Here is a 20,513-nt window from a genome sequence, read left to right on the forward strand (position 1 = left end):
AACTGAGAGCTGTTAGGAGGTTAAAGGTGTTTGTTGGTACTTTTTATAATAAGTTTTATATTTAATCTTATTTATTTATATTTAATTTCCTTTCATTTTCTTTTTTTGTAATAAAAATAATACAATCCAAGTGCAATGGCTGAAACCACTATTACGTCCGCCATGTTTGCCTCTCTGAATAACACTGATATGTGGATGGCCCGTTATTTGTTTGCCGAGCATTTGAACGAGCCTCCGATCCGTGGCGAGCGCCAACATGTGGATCCACCTTTAGGGTTACTTCGTATGTTTTGAGTTATGCAGAATATGAAAATGCTATTGACTTTAATATGATCGCGTATCAATTTATTTTAACTTTTCTGATTTCTAATATACTAGGGTATCTTTCTATTCTTTAGGAGATGCATAAAATGAAAATGGTATCGATTTTAAGATAGAGCATCGATTTATTTAAAATATTCTAATTTTTAACATATAAGGGTTTCATTTTATGTTTTAGGGAATGCAGAAAATGGAAATGCTATCGATTTTATGATCGCGTATCGATTTATTTTAGCTTTAATTAATTTGAAATCGATAAAGGATTTTAAAATCGATAGAATTTTCGTTTTGTACTTGTCTGAAAATGTGTAATCATGTGAAAATGAGATCCTCATACATTAAAAATTGGAAACGGTATAAAATAAGGGAATTAAAAAAAAATCCAATTGTTATTTGAATAATTCTGTATTCCACTAATGTTTTATTGGCCTAATTTATTTGATTGAAATAATATTTCAAATATTTGAATACAAAAGTTTCAGATTGTTTAGTCGTATTTTTATTCCAATTAAAGATTATTTGTGTTAACCATTCACCGAATACCAACTCCAAATAAAAATATATTGGTCTCTCATGAATTGAATACTTTTCACCCAACTCTGACAAGCTTTATATGCTGGCCAGCTATATAAGCTAAAACGTTATTACCTGTCAAGGACTTACTTAATGGTCCAATAACTCATTCCTGGGCCTTAAGGACTCACCACTGCCACTATTGTCCCAGCTTCTGAGGGAATTTAATTTAATTTTATTTCATGGGCCAGAAGACACAACAGCATTCACAAAAGACAATAAAAATAAGTTTCATACTTCTATTTGTTTTTTTATGGACAGACTATTTCTATTCTTTTTATTTTTATTTTTACAATAATTTTAAATTTTTATATATAACTTCAGTTTACAAAGAATATATCTTTTGTTTAAAGTTTAATATTATTTATTATGAGATTTTCATTTTTCCATTCATATATATCTTGTTTTCATATTTATTTTAAATATTTGTATGCATGCACTCATATACAATTTAAAAACCCTATGGAAAGCAGGCAGTACAGGTATGTTTTAATTTTGAACCCCCACATACATATACATAGCTTGATCTGAATACAACAGAAATAATCCAATAGAGAAGAAGTGTGTTAAGAGAAATGACAACAAATTAAAGGAACAGGTAATTAAATCCGACCAAGGTATTAAAATAACTCAAACAGAAATCCACAATACATATCAATTATTAAGCTTGAAATTCGGTACAAAGATCTAAAGCAATGCATATTTGAAGTTAATTTTTTTTTAACCAAATAATTAATAAAGTACAGGCATATGGTCGATAATAAGACCACACATTCTTATATCTGATGAATAATGACAAACTAAATAATTACCTTTCCACAGCTTTCCCCAGCAACAAGTAGACAAACTTCGCCTCCAATTTGTTTAGCTGCCGTTAGGGTATTTCTTGTAACAGGTGACACTACATCATTATTATGTTCGGCTATAACTAAAGTGCTCTGAAGCCTCTTAAAAAGCTAAGGAATATACAGATAAAAGTTACAAGCTGTATCCAAACAAAAATAATTTTAAAAAATAAAATAAACTTTGAAAAAGGACGAATAGACTAAATCTAATAAATTACTTTCTATAAAAGTTTTAATCTTCTTTCCGAATTTAATAGGAATTCTGTATAGTTTTCAATTAGGTGACTAAAAGTAAAATTTTATAATAAAAAGAAAAAAAACCCAAATGTCATCTGTCATATAATAATGTAATATGATAAATGAAATTAAATGGAAGTGTACTTTTTCTCACCTGTCGTTTCTATTATACATGATGATATTATATAATATCTATGAACAAAATAATTACACAACTCTAACTACAATTCAATACCAACTATTCTAACAGGGAAACTGGATAAATGTAGAAGATTAATACTTGCTAAGGTAATTAGTCATTTTTAAATTCATCAGTGTTCACCAAATAATTCCGGCAGAAACTAACATAACATTTTACAGGAATTAATGGTTCAAATTTGAAAATAACTAAGTTATAAAATAATATTTCTCAAACAACTGACATTAACTTATAATAATTATCTGTCCTAAAACATCATTAAAAAAGTAATATATGCAATTAATCTATTTATATCTTACCTGATTAGCTAATTTTGAAGAAAAAACAGTTCTGCCTGAACAATACATTATACTAAGTTTCAAAAAAGTAAAATTATATACGAAAAGAGAGCCTTACAAACAATGACTCCGGATTCTAAATGGAACAACTAATGAAATTTTTTTTAACAGTGAAATTGATAAGAACGCTGGTTATCTAATGGAAGGTCATTCAAGAAAGTGGGTTAAAATAGCGTGCACAGAACTAAGTAAATCTTTGATAATTCTACCTCTTTTACTTAGCAACTTAAGGCCCATTTCAACATGACGGATATCAATCGTGGAAGTTAGTTGTGTATCCACAGATAGTTGATAGTTCTACCAATTATCAACCAAATCTTGATAGTATGAAAGTCAATGTCAGTTTACGCGATGTTATATGCAGTGATAGGTGCCACTATCATCGTCACCGTGGAACCTGAACTTTAATAACACAACTGATCTGACTATAAAACCGCACCAGAGCTAGAAAAACCGAAATTAAAAAAAGCTGAAAAAAGTACTTTGATAAACAAAATTTTGATAAATCAATACAAACCTAATATTTATAACATAATTTATAACTATAAATATAGTTATAAAAATATAACTATGTTACAGACGCTGGGGTAAAAGCAAAGTAATTCACATTGCCCTTATTCTAATTCTAAAACTTTAACACATTCAACTAACAGATCTCATATTGGCATTCTGAGGGACCGTCCACCTGCTTAGTATGTGTTTATTTATGGACGGAATTAATTGTAAACCACGTAGAAACATCTCGGTTAAAGTAAGTTGAGTGGTTTAATTGGGCTTGCATTGGCCCAAGGGTTCTTGAATTATTGATAATTTTTTTGAATCTTGAGGAAAAAAAAAAAAGAATCAAGGCTGGGCCAAATTTCATGCAACAATTTTTTTTATTCATGACTCCTCTTAAATTTGAATAAACAATTTTTTTTTAACACTAAAAACAAATCTGACGGCAATTTTGAAAAGCAAATTTTTCGATATGCTTTGAATAATACAAGAATTCCGTTCTCACTACATATCGCTGGCTTTGCTTTAATATTGGCACACCTGAAAAAAAAAAAGATTTTTTGTTTTGTGTTCGACGTATTAAATAGATGGTACCATAGACTGAGATTACTTTCTGACAGTCCTTTCGGGCATTCTTTCACCCTTATTCAATAGCTTCTTCCTCTACATACCTTCCACATGGACTTGTATGTTTAATGTCTGCCCTGTTCTTAGAGTTAGAGCAAATAATACATCTTGCTGCTCTGTAAACTAGATGTCTAACGCACTGATTCTTTGTATAACTGAGCTTTGATTACTTGCCAGCTTGGAAAAATCTATGTATACGAAGATGACCTGGTATCCTTTGTGGAGCTATAGTCCTACCACTTTTCTCCAGAATAGTTGCCATGTTCCTACACTTATTATTAATGGAGGATTCTGCAATAATTGATGTAGATAATTTTTGTATAGTTACTTGAAAATCGTTCAATATTACGGTGTTTTCGTCTTTTCAATTGTGGCTTCCATCGCAAGGTAAATAGCCTTTATTATTTCTCCATCATAATTATCACATCCAGCTCCAACGGAGTATGACTGTTGAAAGTAACTTGAATAAACACCTACTCAAGCTGCCTTGTTAATGCCAGAACCATCTGTATAAATGTGTGTACATTGATTAAAGGAATATCCCTCATGAATAATTTTTAGTGCTGTTTTAAGCTCAGGTTCAAGGCAATCATTCTTCTTCCGGTCACAACTAAATGTAAGTCACCCATTAACTTCATTAGTTTTGAGCTTTGGTATGTAGAAGATACTTACATTCTGCCTTTTGCTAATTGGTATGTCTATATGCTGAAGAATTGTCTCTTTGATAGGAAAGTGCATTTGGTTGTTGATGATTCTTTTTTTTTTTTTTTACGATAATGAAGAAATAAATAATGAGGCTGCAATGGTGATATAAATCGTATATGACTCGTCCATAATTACCATTTTTGGGCGTCGAGAAGATTTCTGCCACTCGGAGTTGATACCGAATATACCGCCTCTTCTCCACCATAAAATACTGTATTATTATAAACATTAAGTGTACTATGGCATTCCCGCTCCTGGAAGTAGAGAAGCTTTGTATTCATGCAGAAAATAATCGAATGTTTTGCTTTAAAAATTGAAAATTTCCACTCGCATTTTACGTCCTAGATATCAAGGAACGAATCTGGCTCCGTCTCTGCCACTTTTTAATCAAATCCATGTAGTAGGTATTACAACTATCGTACTGCCATGAGGGTGATGAATCTAAGATTCTACAGTTTAAAGTGGTCGAGACAGTGTTGCCACAGATCCACAAATAAATTATTCAACAAAGGGGAGTGACATGTCCAATTTTAAAGCTATTAAAAAAACTAAGAGGCAGCGCGGTGACATCGTGGTAAGACGCGATTCTACTAACTCCAAGGGCCCGGGTTCGAATCTGGTTGGGCAGAAAATTGTTTTCTATTACACTTTAGCCGTGAGCCAACCCTGTGGGTTCAGTAACCCTACTGGGGTCCACCCAGCCTCATAAATAGGGTACCCTTAATTGGATAAAAATCGGGCGGTCGATTCTGACCAAATCACCTCCTTGCACAACCATTGGTCTATAGTACATCCTTACAAAGTACTGAACCTTCATGGGTTGTAGTGGTACAGATTTTAATTTCTTTTTTTTATTTTAAAAAAAACTGAGATTCGTATTTTTGAACTTGACAATGCATAGTAGTAAGAAATTATTTCAAAATAAATTTATTGCAAGTAAAACAGAAAGATAAATAAATAAAATTAATAAGTTATTTCAATAGTTTCATAATATGACATAATTAACAAATCAGTTTCGTTTCAACTGATATTGTGATATTCCAGTAAGTAGGGGACTATACATAATTAATTCAGTTCCTATGAATTTTACAAGTAATATTTATATTTTTAAAAATTGATATATGTTTCTACACTAGCTACTATTGAACTTACACGAAACTGAACGATAAAGATCCAAATACAAAATTATATGTTTTTTTTTTACGAGGGTAGGTGGAAATCTTCAAGTCACGAATAGGCCCGTACTATCAGTGTGTGGTATTTTTACCCACTAAAACCAACCTCCCTACACCTGTTTCTCACCCTTCACAGGACCGCCATAGTCTTAGGCTATCTCCTGGTTCGCCTTTCTTTCTCCTCATTTCTTAACTTTTGCATCACCTGTGGAGCGAATCGTTGGCCTGACATTCAGTAATCGTGGTTAAGCAGCATAATGTTGAGGATATGATCTGCTGTTGGGTCTGAGCCGCAAATGCTTCGGAGCTCACTCCTTTCTTCATGAAAGCGGGGACAGAAGAATAAAACGTGTTCTACACTCTCTTCCATTCTTGGGCACAGTGGACATTCTCCAGTGTCATCGTACTTAAACCTATACTGGTAGGCTCCGAAGCAACTACGCCCTGTGATAAACTGAGTGATAAAATAGTCTACCTCCCAGTGGTTCCTATTCACCCAGGCCTCAATGTTGGGCACCAGCCTGTGCGGCCACTTTCTATTGAATGCCATATTCCAGCGTGTGTTACACTAACAATTAGTGTTTGTGGAAAAGTAGACAATCATTAGTCATGGTCAACCAATACTGAGCAATGCAGAATATAAGAATCATCAAATTGAAAAACTCGCTTTCACTAGTGATAGTCAATAGTTCTAAGTGAGTCAACTTCACCTACAATGCTTTAGGGAAAATTCAAAAGATACCACAGACGTAATCCAGATCTCATCTTTCTCAATATAACAATATATATATATTTTTAAATACTTTCCAATAAGCAATACGGAAGCATTAAGCTGTATGTCTTTCCAATAACATAAAATACTAAATGGTAATTACACAGTAGACTTGCCAAACTATATTTCTGTTGCTGATTATACCAACCGGATTATATAGTTTCGCATGTCTAAAATGTAAGTCCCATTTATTACTTTATTATATTGGAAAGCATAAATTCATTACAAAGTTCGTATTTCTGTGAACACAAACCCTGTTAATCTTAGCAGGGCTCACAGAAAGTAACAATCACTAATCATTATTGGTAGAGGTTAACGTTCTGTAGGGAAAGATGATGATACAAGGTAAAGATCAATTTTCGATGGCCATTTTAGTGAAGTTTTACGATCTATAGCCAGCTAGTTAACCTAAAATACTGTTTAGCTTTCGCTATAACAGACATATGTCTGTGAGTTTTGAAAAATATACATATAATAGTTTATAAATATCTTTAAAAGGACAAATTTAAAATAATTTCATAAAGAATACACCATAACTTAAGAATAATTTCATTTCAGGGGATTATGAAAAGTTGAGAAATATTCAACATAAATCACTTTATGTTCATATAACAAATTAAAAATAAATATATTTGCATTATAATATACAATTTCATAACAAATATCACATAACTATAATTAACTATTTATAAAAAAGGGACAAAAAAAAAAAAAAAGACAATTTAATATTGTAAGAATGAAATTAGAAGATTCTAAGAACAAATCCTAAAATCTCTCAAATACCAGTAAATAACTAACAGGTCAGGAGTTCCCCAATATAGGCATCAACACAGAAAAAACAAACGAATAACAGCACATCTCAAATTGACTCCAAAATATATTGAGATATCTAAGAATGAGGTTGATAGTATTTAATGGGAATGTGCTGAGTCATCGGTTTGCATTTATCTGAACATTTTGGATCATGATGGTTTAATCGATGAAACATTTACTGATTGGATATTTCCTAGTATTTGAGAGTCTTCAAGCTCTATTTTTAGGGTCTTCAATTATACCCTAATTCTAACTATTCAATTGAATAAATATATACTAATTAATAAATAAATATAACACAAAATAGTAAGTATAAAAAAGTATGAGTATTAATGTATTCATGTGAAAGCTTTCAGGTTACAATGTATTATGATCCCAGGAACTACATAATTTGTACTAATCAAATTTCACTAAATAGAATGCAATGACAGCTTGCATTGCAAAATGAAATTAATACTATCTAAATGATTACAATTGAACAAAACTTTTGTTTTGTTTTTTTTCATAAAAAGCTGAAACATAACTAATTTTAAATACATAAGACTTTTATTCCCAAGGTAATAGAGTTCCTCCAGATCATTCAAGACTAAGGTGTTCCTCCAGATCACTTCATTCAAGGCATTGGTGATTCACCGATCATTCAAGGCACAGGTGTTTCTCTAAATCGTCTATGTGCAAAGCTGTCATGCTAGCATTTTGTTTTAAACATTAACCTACAAAAAAGTAATATGTCACTATTAATATCACTGATGTAATTAATTAATTTCACTTTATAGCATAATAAGTAATGATGTTTTGGACAAAAGGATGTTGGTATTAATTATAATAATAACAACCATATTTAGGCAGCACTGCTTGTTATTCAGTAAACCATTTCTCTCTATTAAAATCCATTCAAAAACAAACTTTACATAAACATATATACACACACACAAACAAGGAAAATATCAAATCAAAATGCAGGATGAGAAATTATTAGAGAAACATCTTTCAAGGTGTAATTAATACAATCTTAAGACATTAAAACTCAAGACAAAGTACACTTAAAAACAATAAAACTGAGTACATAGTGAAATCGATGCAACTAAACGATAGGATATTAGTCCTATAATACTGACACATTTAAAAATAACACGAAACCAAAAAATTATTACTTGATGAGCAGTTTAAGGAGAAAATTGAAGGATGATTAAGAATGTGAGAAATGGTTTAATGCTGTTTTTGTTTGTTTTGTTTTTTTTTTTTCGGCCAAGACTCCCATTGGAGTCCTATACTGCCTAACCATGGTTGGGGGTCAAAGTTCTTCATTTTGTGGGACCGCTTCTTAATGAAAAAAGTCAACGTCCCAGGGCGGATTCGAACCGGCACCACCAATAGACATCAATTTGGTAAGACTATGTCTTAACCACTTAGCTATGGGTGGCCCCGGTTAATGCTGTTAAATTACTTAATGATTTCAATGAAGAGAGAGCTCAATATCAGTATATCCACATCTTTGGTCCGATGAAATGCTAATTCTTAATAGTTGCAGTAACTTTTGACTATTTTGGGTAGTCAGTAACTAGGAAGAATAGGCTCATGAAATAGGTAATGGAGACAGAACTAAAGATTCTTCCACCAAGATCCTAAATAAAATAAATAGGCTTAGTGAATCCAAGGGTTTGACAGCTATAACACTAACGATCCTAGCCTAAATACCTCTTAACTCCTATTGCTGAACCCTATCAAACCTCAAATCCATGAGATGTACCAAACACAATTCTCCTGTCTACATCTTGGCTGTAGATTGCATTTGAAATTAGCTATTTACTCAACTGATCAGCATTGAATAGCTTTTTAGTTACTTATAGTTAATGCAGTCCAACACCAACCAATCACCATGTTCTTGTTATTTAATTTAAAACTAGGGAGTCCATTATGAAACGATAACATAAAAATATAAGTAGGTCATTCATTAGTTGGATCTGATCGCAAGTTATAAGAAATAACAAGACATACTTTCTATAAAAGGCGAACTTTTAATAGTTAAAACATTGAGAGTTGAAAAATTGAAGAGTTGCTAAAATAAAGAATACAGTAAAGGTGACTAGATACTGTATTCAAGAGGAAACATTCCTACAGAAATGACATGAAAAAAGTATTATTTGAATCACACAAACAAGATAGCAAAATCATTTTAAAACATTGTGTCATTACATGCCAAACTAATCAACACTAATCAAGATTTAATCGAACTATTGCAAATATCAGGGAAACTATCAGGGTTAATTCTTGCCAATAATACATATGAGAATATATTTTTTAATGCAATTGAATTTTTATGTAATTATTTAGCAATTTTGAAAAATCACCACTTTTCAGCAGCCATAACTAATTTCGATCTCACCTCTATAAAGAGTTTGCTCTATTCCTGAATTTAAATGTAATGCAAAATGGTTACATACACAACAGGGAAAGATTATATCATTTCTTATATTACTAACATGAAATCGTAACTTCTGTATGTAATGAGTCAGTCCACAAACCCTGATGGAGTTGCCATATCAAGTGTTCTCCCACCTTATAGGGTCAGTAGGTGAATATAGTATAATGGCTGGGTGGTAGGGTCACCAGCTTTCTAAACAATAATTAATCCTGATATAAGCTTTAATTTCTTAAAAACTTCATGAGATCAGGCTAGTGAAAAAATAACAAGGGTCAAGGTGATAGAAATATTTAACTAGAGTACAGTTCCACCTATTTTCCATATTTTACACTGTGCTCTAATTCATTAGATGTTAAAAGTAAACTCTTAAGGAGAGAAGGAGCTAACAGAAAAAAACAATATAGTGAGCTTAAGAACCTGTAAGTTTTGAGAACATATACCTCTTCTATCAAGATCAATAGAAAAAAAAAAAACTTTCTAGCTTGAAACTGATCCTTAAAATATACATAGATAAACTAATGCATGGTTAAACTTTGTTTTTTTTTTCTCTCTTCACCAACATTGAACAGTTTAACAATTCAAACTATTTGTAAAACAAGAAGTTGACCTATTCTATGAGTCTTGAAGAGCTTGATAAATTCAAGATTGTGTTAAATGAAAATCCATTGTAATTAGAAATAACCAGCTTGACAGACTGGTTGATTGGGAACAAACTGGCTCTAGGAGTGAACAAAAAGATTCGAAAATATATATTTTTTAAAATAGAGTAAATCACACTTATCTTACCTGAAACTGAACATGCCACTTTAGAGCCCATTATATTCAGTCTTATTTCAAAAGACAACATCATGTTGAAATATATTGTAAATTAAACAGCACGAAATTATAAGCGAATTTTTGAAACTAAGATCAATATACTAATGAGATTTTTTTTTTCATTTTTAATATACTTCGACTAATCATAGAATTCAATAAAAATATTCCAATTCCCAAATTACGATAAACCAATAACAAATTAATGAGGAAACATTAAATAGATAAATTAAATGCATTTTTAAATAACTGCCTAAGAATAAATAACTATTCATTACTTAAAACTATTGGTTCATCTTCAGAACAAGCATTTAGCTCAGAATTTACTTTTGTTTCATATTTATCTGAAAAATTTGGGTCAATCGATTTAATTATATTTAATAATTGTTGTTTCTCATCTTGCCCCCAAGATTCAGTCCACTCTAAAAACAACTTGATTCGGCATTGAAATAAACTCGGAGGACGCTCATTAAAATTATTCTCATTTTCAATTTCAGGAAGAAAACCATTTACATATTCTTTATGGCCAAATCTTTGAATTAAAACGGGTAAGAAATCGTTACGTTGCATTTCACTGAATTCTTGAAACCATTCAACTAAATACTGCAATTGACTTTGTAAACTTGGAATATATCTGTTAGTAGACCCCATTAAACCACTTTGAACAATATAAATACAAACAAGAAGTAGGCTGAACACTAGTCCAACAGATATACACAATTTTAAATTAACTTGATGAGATGCAACTTTCCCGACGATCAAGAAAGAAACGTTCGTTCTAATTAAATTTTATTCTTGAAAAAGATGAACAGAAATAAAAACAAAAACAAAAAAGAAGGTAAACTGTGAAAATAGGAAAATAATTAAACAACAAATAAATTCAAACCAACAATCATCATTGTGTTTTTCAATAATAACAGTAGAAAATTCCAAGCTCTCAAAATTTAAAATACACTAAAACTCTTGTTCTCGCGCAAAAATTAAACTCAGATTTTGTCACTAGGTTATTGTACATAGTGTATCCTCTTGAGACTATTTGAGGAAAGACATGTACGTCAGTAAGGAGTTTTTTGATATTAAATCCCCCTTGCATGAGTGACGCAATTGAACCAATATATCTGGTTATTGTAACCAATACATGTTGCGATGTTATTGAAACCAACACATCTTTTAATGAACCAATGTCTGTTCTAACCTGGAACAAACTGGTGTAAGTATGTCAGTAGTGTGGGGTAAGTGCGTAATCGTTTTATTAGACTCAAACGTTTACCTGTAAAGAAATTTTAACAAACCTTTACGAAACATGAATTCTGAAATTTCAAAAATAAGCCACGAAAGTTCGCTAAGGTGAATTACGAGTTCAAAATACACACATCTATTCCTTAAGTTGGATCATTCAACTTCTCATCTACAGCTGTATCGGTGTTTCTAGTACAGGAAGTCTGTGAGTTACTCCTATTGATATATTTTATTATTAGTACATACAGCAATGTGATATTTACAATATTATGTATTCGTCTGTGTTTTTATCGATCCTCCTCCAGGGCCAGGTATCTTCAGTTATCGTTACAGCGTACTGCATGTCGTTACACTTCTTATTAGTTTGACGAATAATGCAAAAATTATACATCTCCCGAAAAACTCCAGATTAAAAAAAAAAATTCTTAATCGGCCGAATATATAGGAAAGAAACAGCTTTTGATACTTACGTATTAAGCCTGCCAAACTATATTTTTGTTGTTTGCTATAACCAAATACCAAAAGCTGAGTCGTATTTAAGCGAATTTAGGTCTGACACACACTTAAATGATTTACAATGTCTAGGGCATCAATATATCCAAGAACATGATCCATACTGCTGAATCCCTCGATCCTGAGTCCCGTACCACCTTTTCCCAGGCAAAATTAAAAATAAATAAAAATACTAGTCAGTATATTTTCTTGTCTCAATCTTTTTTTCATACGAAAACCCCGCAGAACAATCCAACTGTATCTCCGGACTTAGCACTTAACATCCTTCAACGTCAATTTTACAATGCGAATCAATTCATCTCTAACAAGGCTTGTAAAGAATGATGCGTTTGAAGCTATCATATGTACATCTGAAGGCAGCAAAAGATTGGCAGCTTATACTCTTGACCTTGCGCCAAGATTGTCTTCACAGTAAAATTTGGTCAACGGACGATAGATCCCCATCTCTTCCTCAGTAAATGGAGTATAAAGGACGTTAGTTAAAAAGGATCTTGAATAGATTTTTAGAGACGCAAGATACGAGAGAGATTCCACGAAAATACGTGCACTCTTGCAGGTCTCCTTTTTTAAGAAAATATATTATTACACTTATCCACTGCCTTGGTACTTCTCTACTCCAGATAGACACCATCTAATTATGCACGTTAAATCTCAGATTTCAGTAATTATTGAGGTCCTACCTGCCATCTACCTAAGTTTGTAGCCTTAACTTCTCCTTCCTTTGGAATGTTGTATTGGTTTACATCTCTCTCTCTCTGTATCTTCTTTGTTCAGCAAGGATTTGAAACCCAGCTAACCAAAATATCCTTCATGGTAAGAAGCATTCCTTACAAGCTTGGGTTCATGGTGTGGTGTTCTTCCACTGTTAACCTTCAAGTAAAACATTCGGCTTTCATTGACATTCTTATTGGTCTTTAGTCTTTTAACTCTTGCTTATTAGATTATCGAGAGATGACCAACCTAGTCTAACCATGGTGGGGGCCAAGTTTTTCATTTTGTGGCACCACCACGAAAATAGTCCACCCTAGGCTAGAGTTGAATCAGTGCCACCTATAGTTCTCAGGCTGCTAAGACCTGTGCATTAACCACCTGAGCTATGGACGGCCCCCCACTGATATAACCATCTTCACTCCTCAAGAAAGAAATTGAAAAATAAATATAAGATAAAAATAAAAACGATTCCAACCTTAAAAACTAGGGAAAAACCAGAGAACAAGATTTCAAAACTAGAAAAAATATATGTATCTACATTTATCTAATGTTTTTTTTAACCTCCTCACCTCAATATTACTTTGAAATTAGATAAGTTTTCTTTAACTAGATGTACCAGTGGAAAGATAATGAAAAAGAACAATATTCATGAAACCCGATCACAACTTACAAATTCACCCAATGAGATTCAATTGAGTAACTTTAGAAATTATTCACTTTTACTTTTCTTTGGCTCCTATGATCACTTATCGAAGCAATATTTTCCAAGAAATTGGTTGCTATCTTATAAGGAATTAATAGTATATTTAATATAGAAAATAGTGACAAAAGTTGAAAAATACTTAGTTATAGTACAGAAATTTGAATATACATGGAAAAAAAACAACTGAAAAATCATATCTTCACAACAGACTGAGGTGGATGGTACTGAACTAAAGTTTTGGTAATCTAATCCCCTCCCCTCCCCCCCCATGAAACATACTATATATACTAAAATTAGAATAGAATAGATAGATTAAAGAAAAAAATTAGAAGTATGATACATCAAAATGAAATAAAATACAATTATTATTTATCCTAAAACTTTTCTTAGTACTTAATTTAAAATCTCTACTTCCACAATGCGAACTGTACCAATGGGTGAGAAATGAAAAAAGAATGAAAGGAATTACAAATAACTTAAAACATTTATTTACATTTCAAGAAAATATTCTTAGAAAAACAAAAGGTAGATGTTGTATTAAGGTAAGTGACTAATGTCTTCTGAGATAGATGACCATGTTTTCTGCAACAAACAAAATAAAAATAATTATTTTTTTAATTAGTTATACTAATATAAATGAATGAACAGGTAATACTAACATAAACATATTGACCAAAAATAAATTTCCTGATTCTCTAATTTGGTACCTACAATGTATTAAGAATAAAATACATAAAATTAACTTCAAATTAAACTAAAAGATTGATTAGTTAGTAATTGTATATTTGATAGCCATAATTATGTTGGCAAGACATAATAATGACAAGATAAAGATAAACCAGGGAATTTGTTTAATTTTTTTTAATAACACAAACTGAATTTAAAGGAATAGTCTCCACCAGAAAATGCAATAAAACACATACAATCACTATCGTTACATGCTGATTTTGTTTTTCCCAGATAATTAATAAAACTAAACTAATTCTAAAAAAAGACTACATTAAACTGTTAAAGGAATTTTCAATTCAATAATGGCAATCTGTAACTATTTCATCCAGCAGGTAATAATTGCTGCAGTAATTTCAATAATATAATATATTACAAGATTATATATATAAATACACCTGCACTAGTCCAATAACTAAATCATAAATCAAACTTTGAAAAACTCAACACTTTAGATACTGAAAAACATGTAAAATACGAGAATACCAGAGGCTTTACGTGCTACAAATATAAATGTGCTGAATTTTTAAACAGAAACAAAGAACTTAAATACACATTATGCAAATACAATAAATGAACTGAAGACAGGGTCATAACAGTGCCATATGGTCTATGTATTGAAGATATTGTTAATTTTTTAACCTTCTCATATGTAACTAATTCTAGAATTTCAAATGGGATTGTGTACGTTTTCTGTCACATTGATAGTAAATGAAATATTAAAACAGATTCATACCACACATTTTTTTTATTTGATACATCCTGAAGGAGTAAATCACTAATAACTGCATACAAAGTTTTATTTAATTTTTTTATTTATAATTTTCATAAAAGTAGAAAAAAACCTAAAAAAAAAAAAAAATTGTTTTTTTTTTTTTGGAAATTTACACCTTCAGGATGTGTCAAATAAAAAAGTGTGTAGTATGAATCTGTTTAAAATTCTAGAGTTAGTTGCAATTTTGCGATTAGAATGTGAAAAAAAAACTAGCTCATCCCATAAGAAATTCCAAAGAGCTAAGTGCATTGGAGGAGGATAGAAAATTAACACACCCTACAAAAACAGGTCACATGCTACTGTCACGATTCAGCGAAAATCAATTCAAAATTCTAAAAATTGAAGGGGTTAAGGGGTACAACTGTATATTGGGACACTCTATAGTAGTAGTAAGTACATATTTTATGAAAATATGTAATAGAACATTTTTAACTATTACCAAATTTATACAACCTTGAAATAAACCATCAGCTAAGTGGATGGACAAAATAAAATTTGACTCAAATGAGAAATTGAAACAAATAAATAAACAAATTTACAAATACATAAATAGTAAAATTATGATAAAAATAAGATAATTTATCAGAACTGATAATAAAAAATAAGTCAGAGTGAACTCTGACTTTGACTCCCATCAAGTGTCAGAGTTCACTCTGACTTTAACTCCAGTCAAAACAGCCCTGACGAAGCCCTGCAACGTGAGGCAAAACATTGGCTCAATAAAAATAGTATAATCATTTCCTATTTGAGTTTTTTTGACCCCACCCGGACCATATTCCATTCATGAAATATTTATATTTTATGCACTGATAAATGAAATACCTAATTGTCTGCTTCCTCTTCTGTTTTGAATTTCCCTCCATAATAAGGCATGTATTCTAGAACTAATTTCCAATCAGTTGCATAGCACACAGCAGCTCCTGCAGATGCACCAAATAAGGACAGACTTGGAATCCTAGAAATAAATAGTAATTTAAAAATAATAACTATATATATTATTTAATACAGTGAAGAGTTTGTATAAAATTGTTAGGTTATCTCATGGTAGAAAAAACAACATATAATTACAATTAATAACCTTAAATCATAATTAACTTTCAAATGAAACACTACTACACTGTAGCACTGTAGTTTATAACTAAAGACCGGATTTTTGTGAAGTAAACATCGAAAAGGAGCAGTAAGAAACCCACAATGTGTAAAAGTGTGCAGTAAAACCCAAAAATTGTCCTAAAAATACCAACATTTTTTATAAATCAACTTTATTTTTAACTTAAAATATTACCCACTGAAAAGTTTATCAAACCTTGTTTGAATCAACGTCAAATCGTTGAATACATACAACTAAAATGTAAGACTGAATACTGAAATAAGAAATTACCCCCAACCAATCGCAATTCAGCCCGAAAACAACTAAAAGAACAGTTTTGTGTAATATTGAATTTTAATACGCTATTCCAAAGATTGTAAATCAAGTAGATAATAGATTTAAAACATGGTACAAACTAGAAACAATAATTTTCTGGCAGCTCTATTACAACAGAGGAATGTTGGTTTGTCTTCAACTCCCGCAGATCACAACTATTACTGGGGCGAACTAGAACTAGTGACTGAGATAGAAATGATTGAGCTTTTACCATGAATGATTTGACAGAATATTAATAGTTAATTTTGTAACATTATTATTTATTTCATTTAATAATGAATCACAGGCAAATTTGTAAATAAAGCAATAATTACTTAATAAAAATTCAAAAAGTAATAAAATAGCAATTTCATACAGAAAAACCTTGAAATGTATATGTATTTGAGGAGTAACCCCAAATGTGCAATATAAAACAAGTATCACTACAACAGCTTTTTCATGATTCAAATTTCTAATGAAGTTTGGCCTGATTTGAAGCTAGGGAAAAGAAGCAAATGCACAAAAATTTGGTCTCTAATTATAACCTACACTAACATTAATACTACATTGATAGGGTTATAGCTATCAACTTCTCCTCCCTTAAGAGTCCCCATGGACCCTAAGCCTTAAAGCCTGGGGCTAAATTCATATAGATACAAATCACTATATTATTTCAGGTTACAACTGATAACAATGGTTGGTCATTTATTCATTGTATATATGTGAGTACACTCTCATCCACCATCTAGGAGTAGTAGTAATTAATACTAATAAATTATAGCAATAACCTCATGCACTACATGATTACTTTAAATAGATCATTGAGAATTGTGATCCCACCAAAAATGAAATTCATTTTCAACCACAAGGCTTAGAAGCAAAGTTTTTTTATTAAATTTCATTGACAAGTACATTAGACAGAAAAAATAGATAGTATTAGTTCCAATGACCACTTACAGAAAAAAAAGGAAAAATGTCAATTATTCAACAGTAATCCCAAATAAACATTTTTTACAATTTGACTTAAAACAATAACCACAACTAAATCCTTAAATAGCGAAGAAACAAAAAGGCAGTATGGATAAAAAAGGTAACATCATTAGTAATCCTTAATTCGCGAAAATTTTAAGAAGTTACAATTTCCACGGTTGATAACTTTTATTAATACTAAATTCAACAATAAAAAATTTTATTTACTTTATTTTAATTTACTTACCATTTGGGCAAAAGAAATATTAACTTTTTGGAGATCATGGCTGACTGCTCAAAGAAGTAAAACAGCTGTTACAATTTAAAAGATCAGTTAAGAGCGATTAACTCAAAGATATCATAGAGATAAAATTTTAAGTTCCAGTTTTAGGCTAACTTTTAAATGCCTAATATTGAACTATGTTTTATTAATCATTATTAATTTAAACATGAATTTACATATAAAGAAACATAAGTTTGGTTCTTCTTGTCTAAAGCTCTGTAAACTATTTTATTGAAACCGTCCTTTTTATTTATGGTTATAGGTATTGTATTGTATATTTACTGAGTTTCTTTGTAATTCTTTTGTAAATGACATGTAATTTTAAGTATGAGTTTAGTTGGAACAAAGAGGCCCAATCTTCTCAAAGGAGAAGACTTTAATAACTTTCACTGGATTAATCTGCTCTTGAACCAAAATTTAAGTCTTTGTTTATATTCTAGTCCAGGTCGAACATTTATTCACCGTCCTTGATAATCTTCTTATTTATAGAGTCCGATTGACAATTAAACGCGTTTTTATTACAAATTAAACCATTTCGTGTTGTTGCATATGACTTCTTCACCTAATTATATTTATCAGGTTACAACTACACAGATAGCTTAGTAAAGACGTCATATAAAATGGATTTGATGTTGCTGCAATTGTTTTCATCATTTTTATAACTTCTTTATATTTATTTAAAACCTATTTTTGTTTATTACAAGTTGTCTTCTTTATTCTTCTACAGTCCAGTTGTCTATATCTTTTAGTACCTAATCCATTAGAAACCTCTCGTCAGCTGATTATTGGTTGTTAAAACGCGTGAATGGTTCTCCTCTATTACTGGTTACTTCATATTATCACTCACAACTTGTACAGTATATTCTAGTGCCCTTCTGCTTCACGATTGGTTAATAAAGATGTATAAGGAAGTCTTTTTATAACCTTCTAATAACCAAAGTAAAGATTTTTTTTTTAATCATTTATTTATTGTTATTTACAACTGTATAACATATATACAACAAGTAAATTTGCTGTAGGTGAGATAGTGACATGATACAAACATGTGGATAATCTACCCATTGATAGAACTCCAATAACATTTCTAAAGGAGAAGATCCCGAGGCCATCTTCTTTTCAGACGCCTAGGAGGATTATTAGATAATGAAGGAGAAGCCAGGTTAGATACAAGTGGATTTGGGTGGTTGAGAAGTTATCCATGGAAGGAATGGTATCTGGTTATGGCCAAATCAGCAACATGTGGGACATTGAGGTCATGATGGATGACTTGATTTGTGACAAAGTAAGGAGCGTTAAGGATTTTACGAAGAATTTTGTACTGTAAGGATTGGATTCAGGAGGAATTTGATGGTTAAGTGGAGCTCCAAAGCTCAACTCCGTATGTCCAGATAGGCCTTATAATAGTCTTGTAGATCGGTCTTTTGTAATGGATTGACAATTTAGACCGTTTGTCTAGTAAATATTGTAATAGTCGAAATCGACGAGCAGTTTCCTGTCTTTTCAGTCTTGTATGAGGATTTCATGTTAGTCGAGATGTAGTCCTAAGTAACGGATCTGTTCGACAGGAATAAGTGGGGTATTATTAAACCACCCCATATCCTTCTCAATACCTTTCTATCCCAGGAGCTGAGCATCTGTACCGCTTTTCTTGTCTAGGGCCATGTTTCTTCTCTATCGATCACTACTGGCCTTACGATGGTTTTGTAAATTACCACTTTCATTCTTTTAGAGAGAGCTCTAAAATTCAATATTTTTTGCAGTGAGAAATAACATATATTTCCTGCTGCTATCTGGCCTCTATTTAGCTCTCTGCTTTGTTGCCATCTGTAACTAGGCTTCCCAAGTACTTAAACTGGGTTACAGAATGGAAACTGTGGTCACTGAACGTCACTTTCCTATTCTCTTCCTTATCCTTTCTTGAACTTTTCATGAATGCTGTATTTTCTTCATTCACCTTAAGGTCTAATTCAAATGCTGTTTTTTCGAATTCCTAGAATGTTCCTTTTAATGCTGCTCAGGACTACATCATCTGCATATGCTGAATGTTTAGACAGACAATTGTAAATGACCCCTCCTAGATTAGTTCTAATTGAACGAATAACTACTTTTAGTGCTATCTTAAAAAGAAGAGGAGCCAGAAGATCACCCTGTCTCTAGCCATTCTCCACAGAAAATTCCTGTGATAGCGAATTTCCAAGCTTAACTCGGCAGGTAGTGTTCATTAGTGTCATTTTTACAAGCCTGGTTAGTCAAATACAATGCTACAATTATTCCAATTGCCCAAAGGTAGTACGTCACATACTGAATATAGAACTAGGTTCTCACGTCTCTGTCAAAATATTCCAGATCCTTTTTTGATATATACTGACGGATCAAAATCTAACGAATCTACAGTATCCTCTTTCATCACACATAACTCAACCCATAAAATAAAACTACATAAATTATGCAGTGTATATACAGCTGAATAACATGCAATAGCCTCAGCACTCCACTTCTCCATGACAGTGACGCATACTAACATTGTTATCATTACCGACTCTTTAAGCTGATTAAAAGCCATGAAGACCATTTACCCGAAACACCTGATAATCATAAAAATACACAATTACACCAACATGCTAGAAAACTTGGGAAAAATTGTTTTCTTTATATGGGTGCCGGGTCACGTGGGGATCGCTGGAAATGAACTGGCGGACGTTGCAGCCAAACAAGCACTTGCCCTTCCGGGTCGGGGCGCGGGCATTCTGACACCCCAAGAAATAAGTCTCCCGATGAAAAATGAAATATTAGCTAGCTGGCAAGCCATGTGGAATGAAAGCCCGCCAAGCAAATTAAAAACGATTAG

General features: G+C 31.6%; 2 protein-coding genes across 2 annotated transcripts in view; both read right to left on the minus strand.

The window, feature by feature from the left end:
• wal (electron transfer flavoprotein subunit alpha wal) overlaps positions 1-2,663 on the minus strand; it is a 9,203-nt gene extending 6,540 nt beyond the window's left edge. Inside the window, exons 1-2 of the mRNA XM_014418626.3 lie at positions 2,475-2,663; positions 1,707-1,850 (exon numbers count right to left, since the gene is read on the minus strand). Of these exons, the coding sequence (XP_014274112.1) occupies positions 1,707-1,850; positions 2,475-2,522 (192 nt within the window). The 5' untranslated portion in view covers positions 2,523-2,663. The remainder of the gene's footprint in view (positions 1-1,706; positions 1,851-2,474) is intronic.
• Positions 2,664-13,972: 11,309 nt separating this feature from the next.
• On the minus strand, positions 13,973-17,742 carry LOC112210241 (Ubiquinol-cytochrome c reductase 6.4 kDa subunit). The gene is made up of 3 exons (XM_024359006.2): positions 17,630-17,742; positions 15,831-15,963; positions 13,973-14,089 (listed from the first exon to the last, which is right to left on the minus strand). The coding sequence occupies exons 1-2, from the start codon at positions 17,665-17,667 to the stop codon at positions 15,831-15,833; spliced, it is 171 nt and encodes a 56-aa protein (XP_024214774.1). The 5' UTR covers positions 17,668-17,742; the 3' UTR covers positions 13,973-14,089.
• Positions 17,743-20,513: the final 2,771 nt, after the last annotated feature.

This window comes from Halyomorpha halys, unplaced genomic scaffold, assembly GCF_000696795.3.
Source record: "Halyomorpha halys isolate HHAL.00 unplaced genomic scaffold, Hhal_1.1 Scaffold203.1, whole genome shotgun sequence".
In the NCBI taxonomy this organism is placed as follows: domain Eukaryota; kingdom Metazoa; phylum Arthropoda; class Insecta; order Hemiptera; family Pentatomidae; genus Halyomorpha; species Halyomorpha halys.

Excerpts from the sequence above, each read along its gene's own strand:
- LOC112210241 (XM_024359006.2), bottom strand. The coding sequence starts at position 17,667 with ATGATCTCCAAAAAGTTAATATTTCTTTTGCCCAAATG. Across the intron at positions 15,964-17,629 it reads ATATTTCTTTTGCCCAAATG|GATTCCAAGTCTGTCCTTAT; the intron begins GTAAGTAAATTA and ends ATTTATTTCTAG.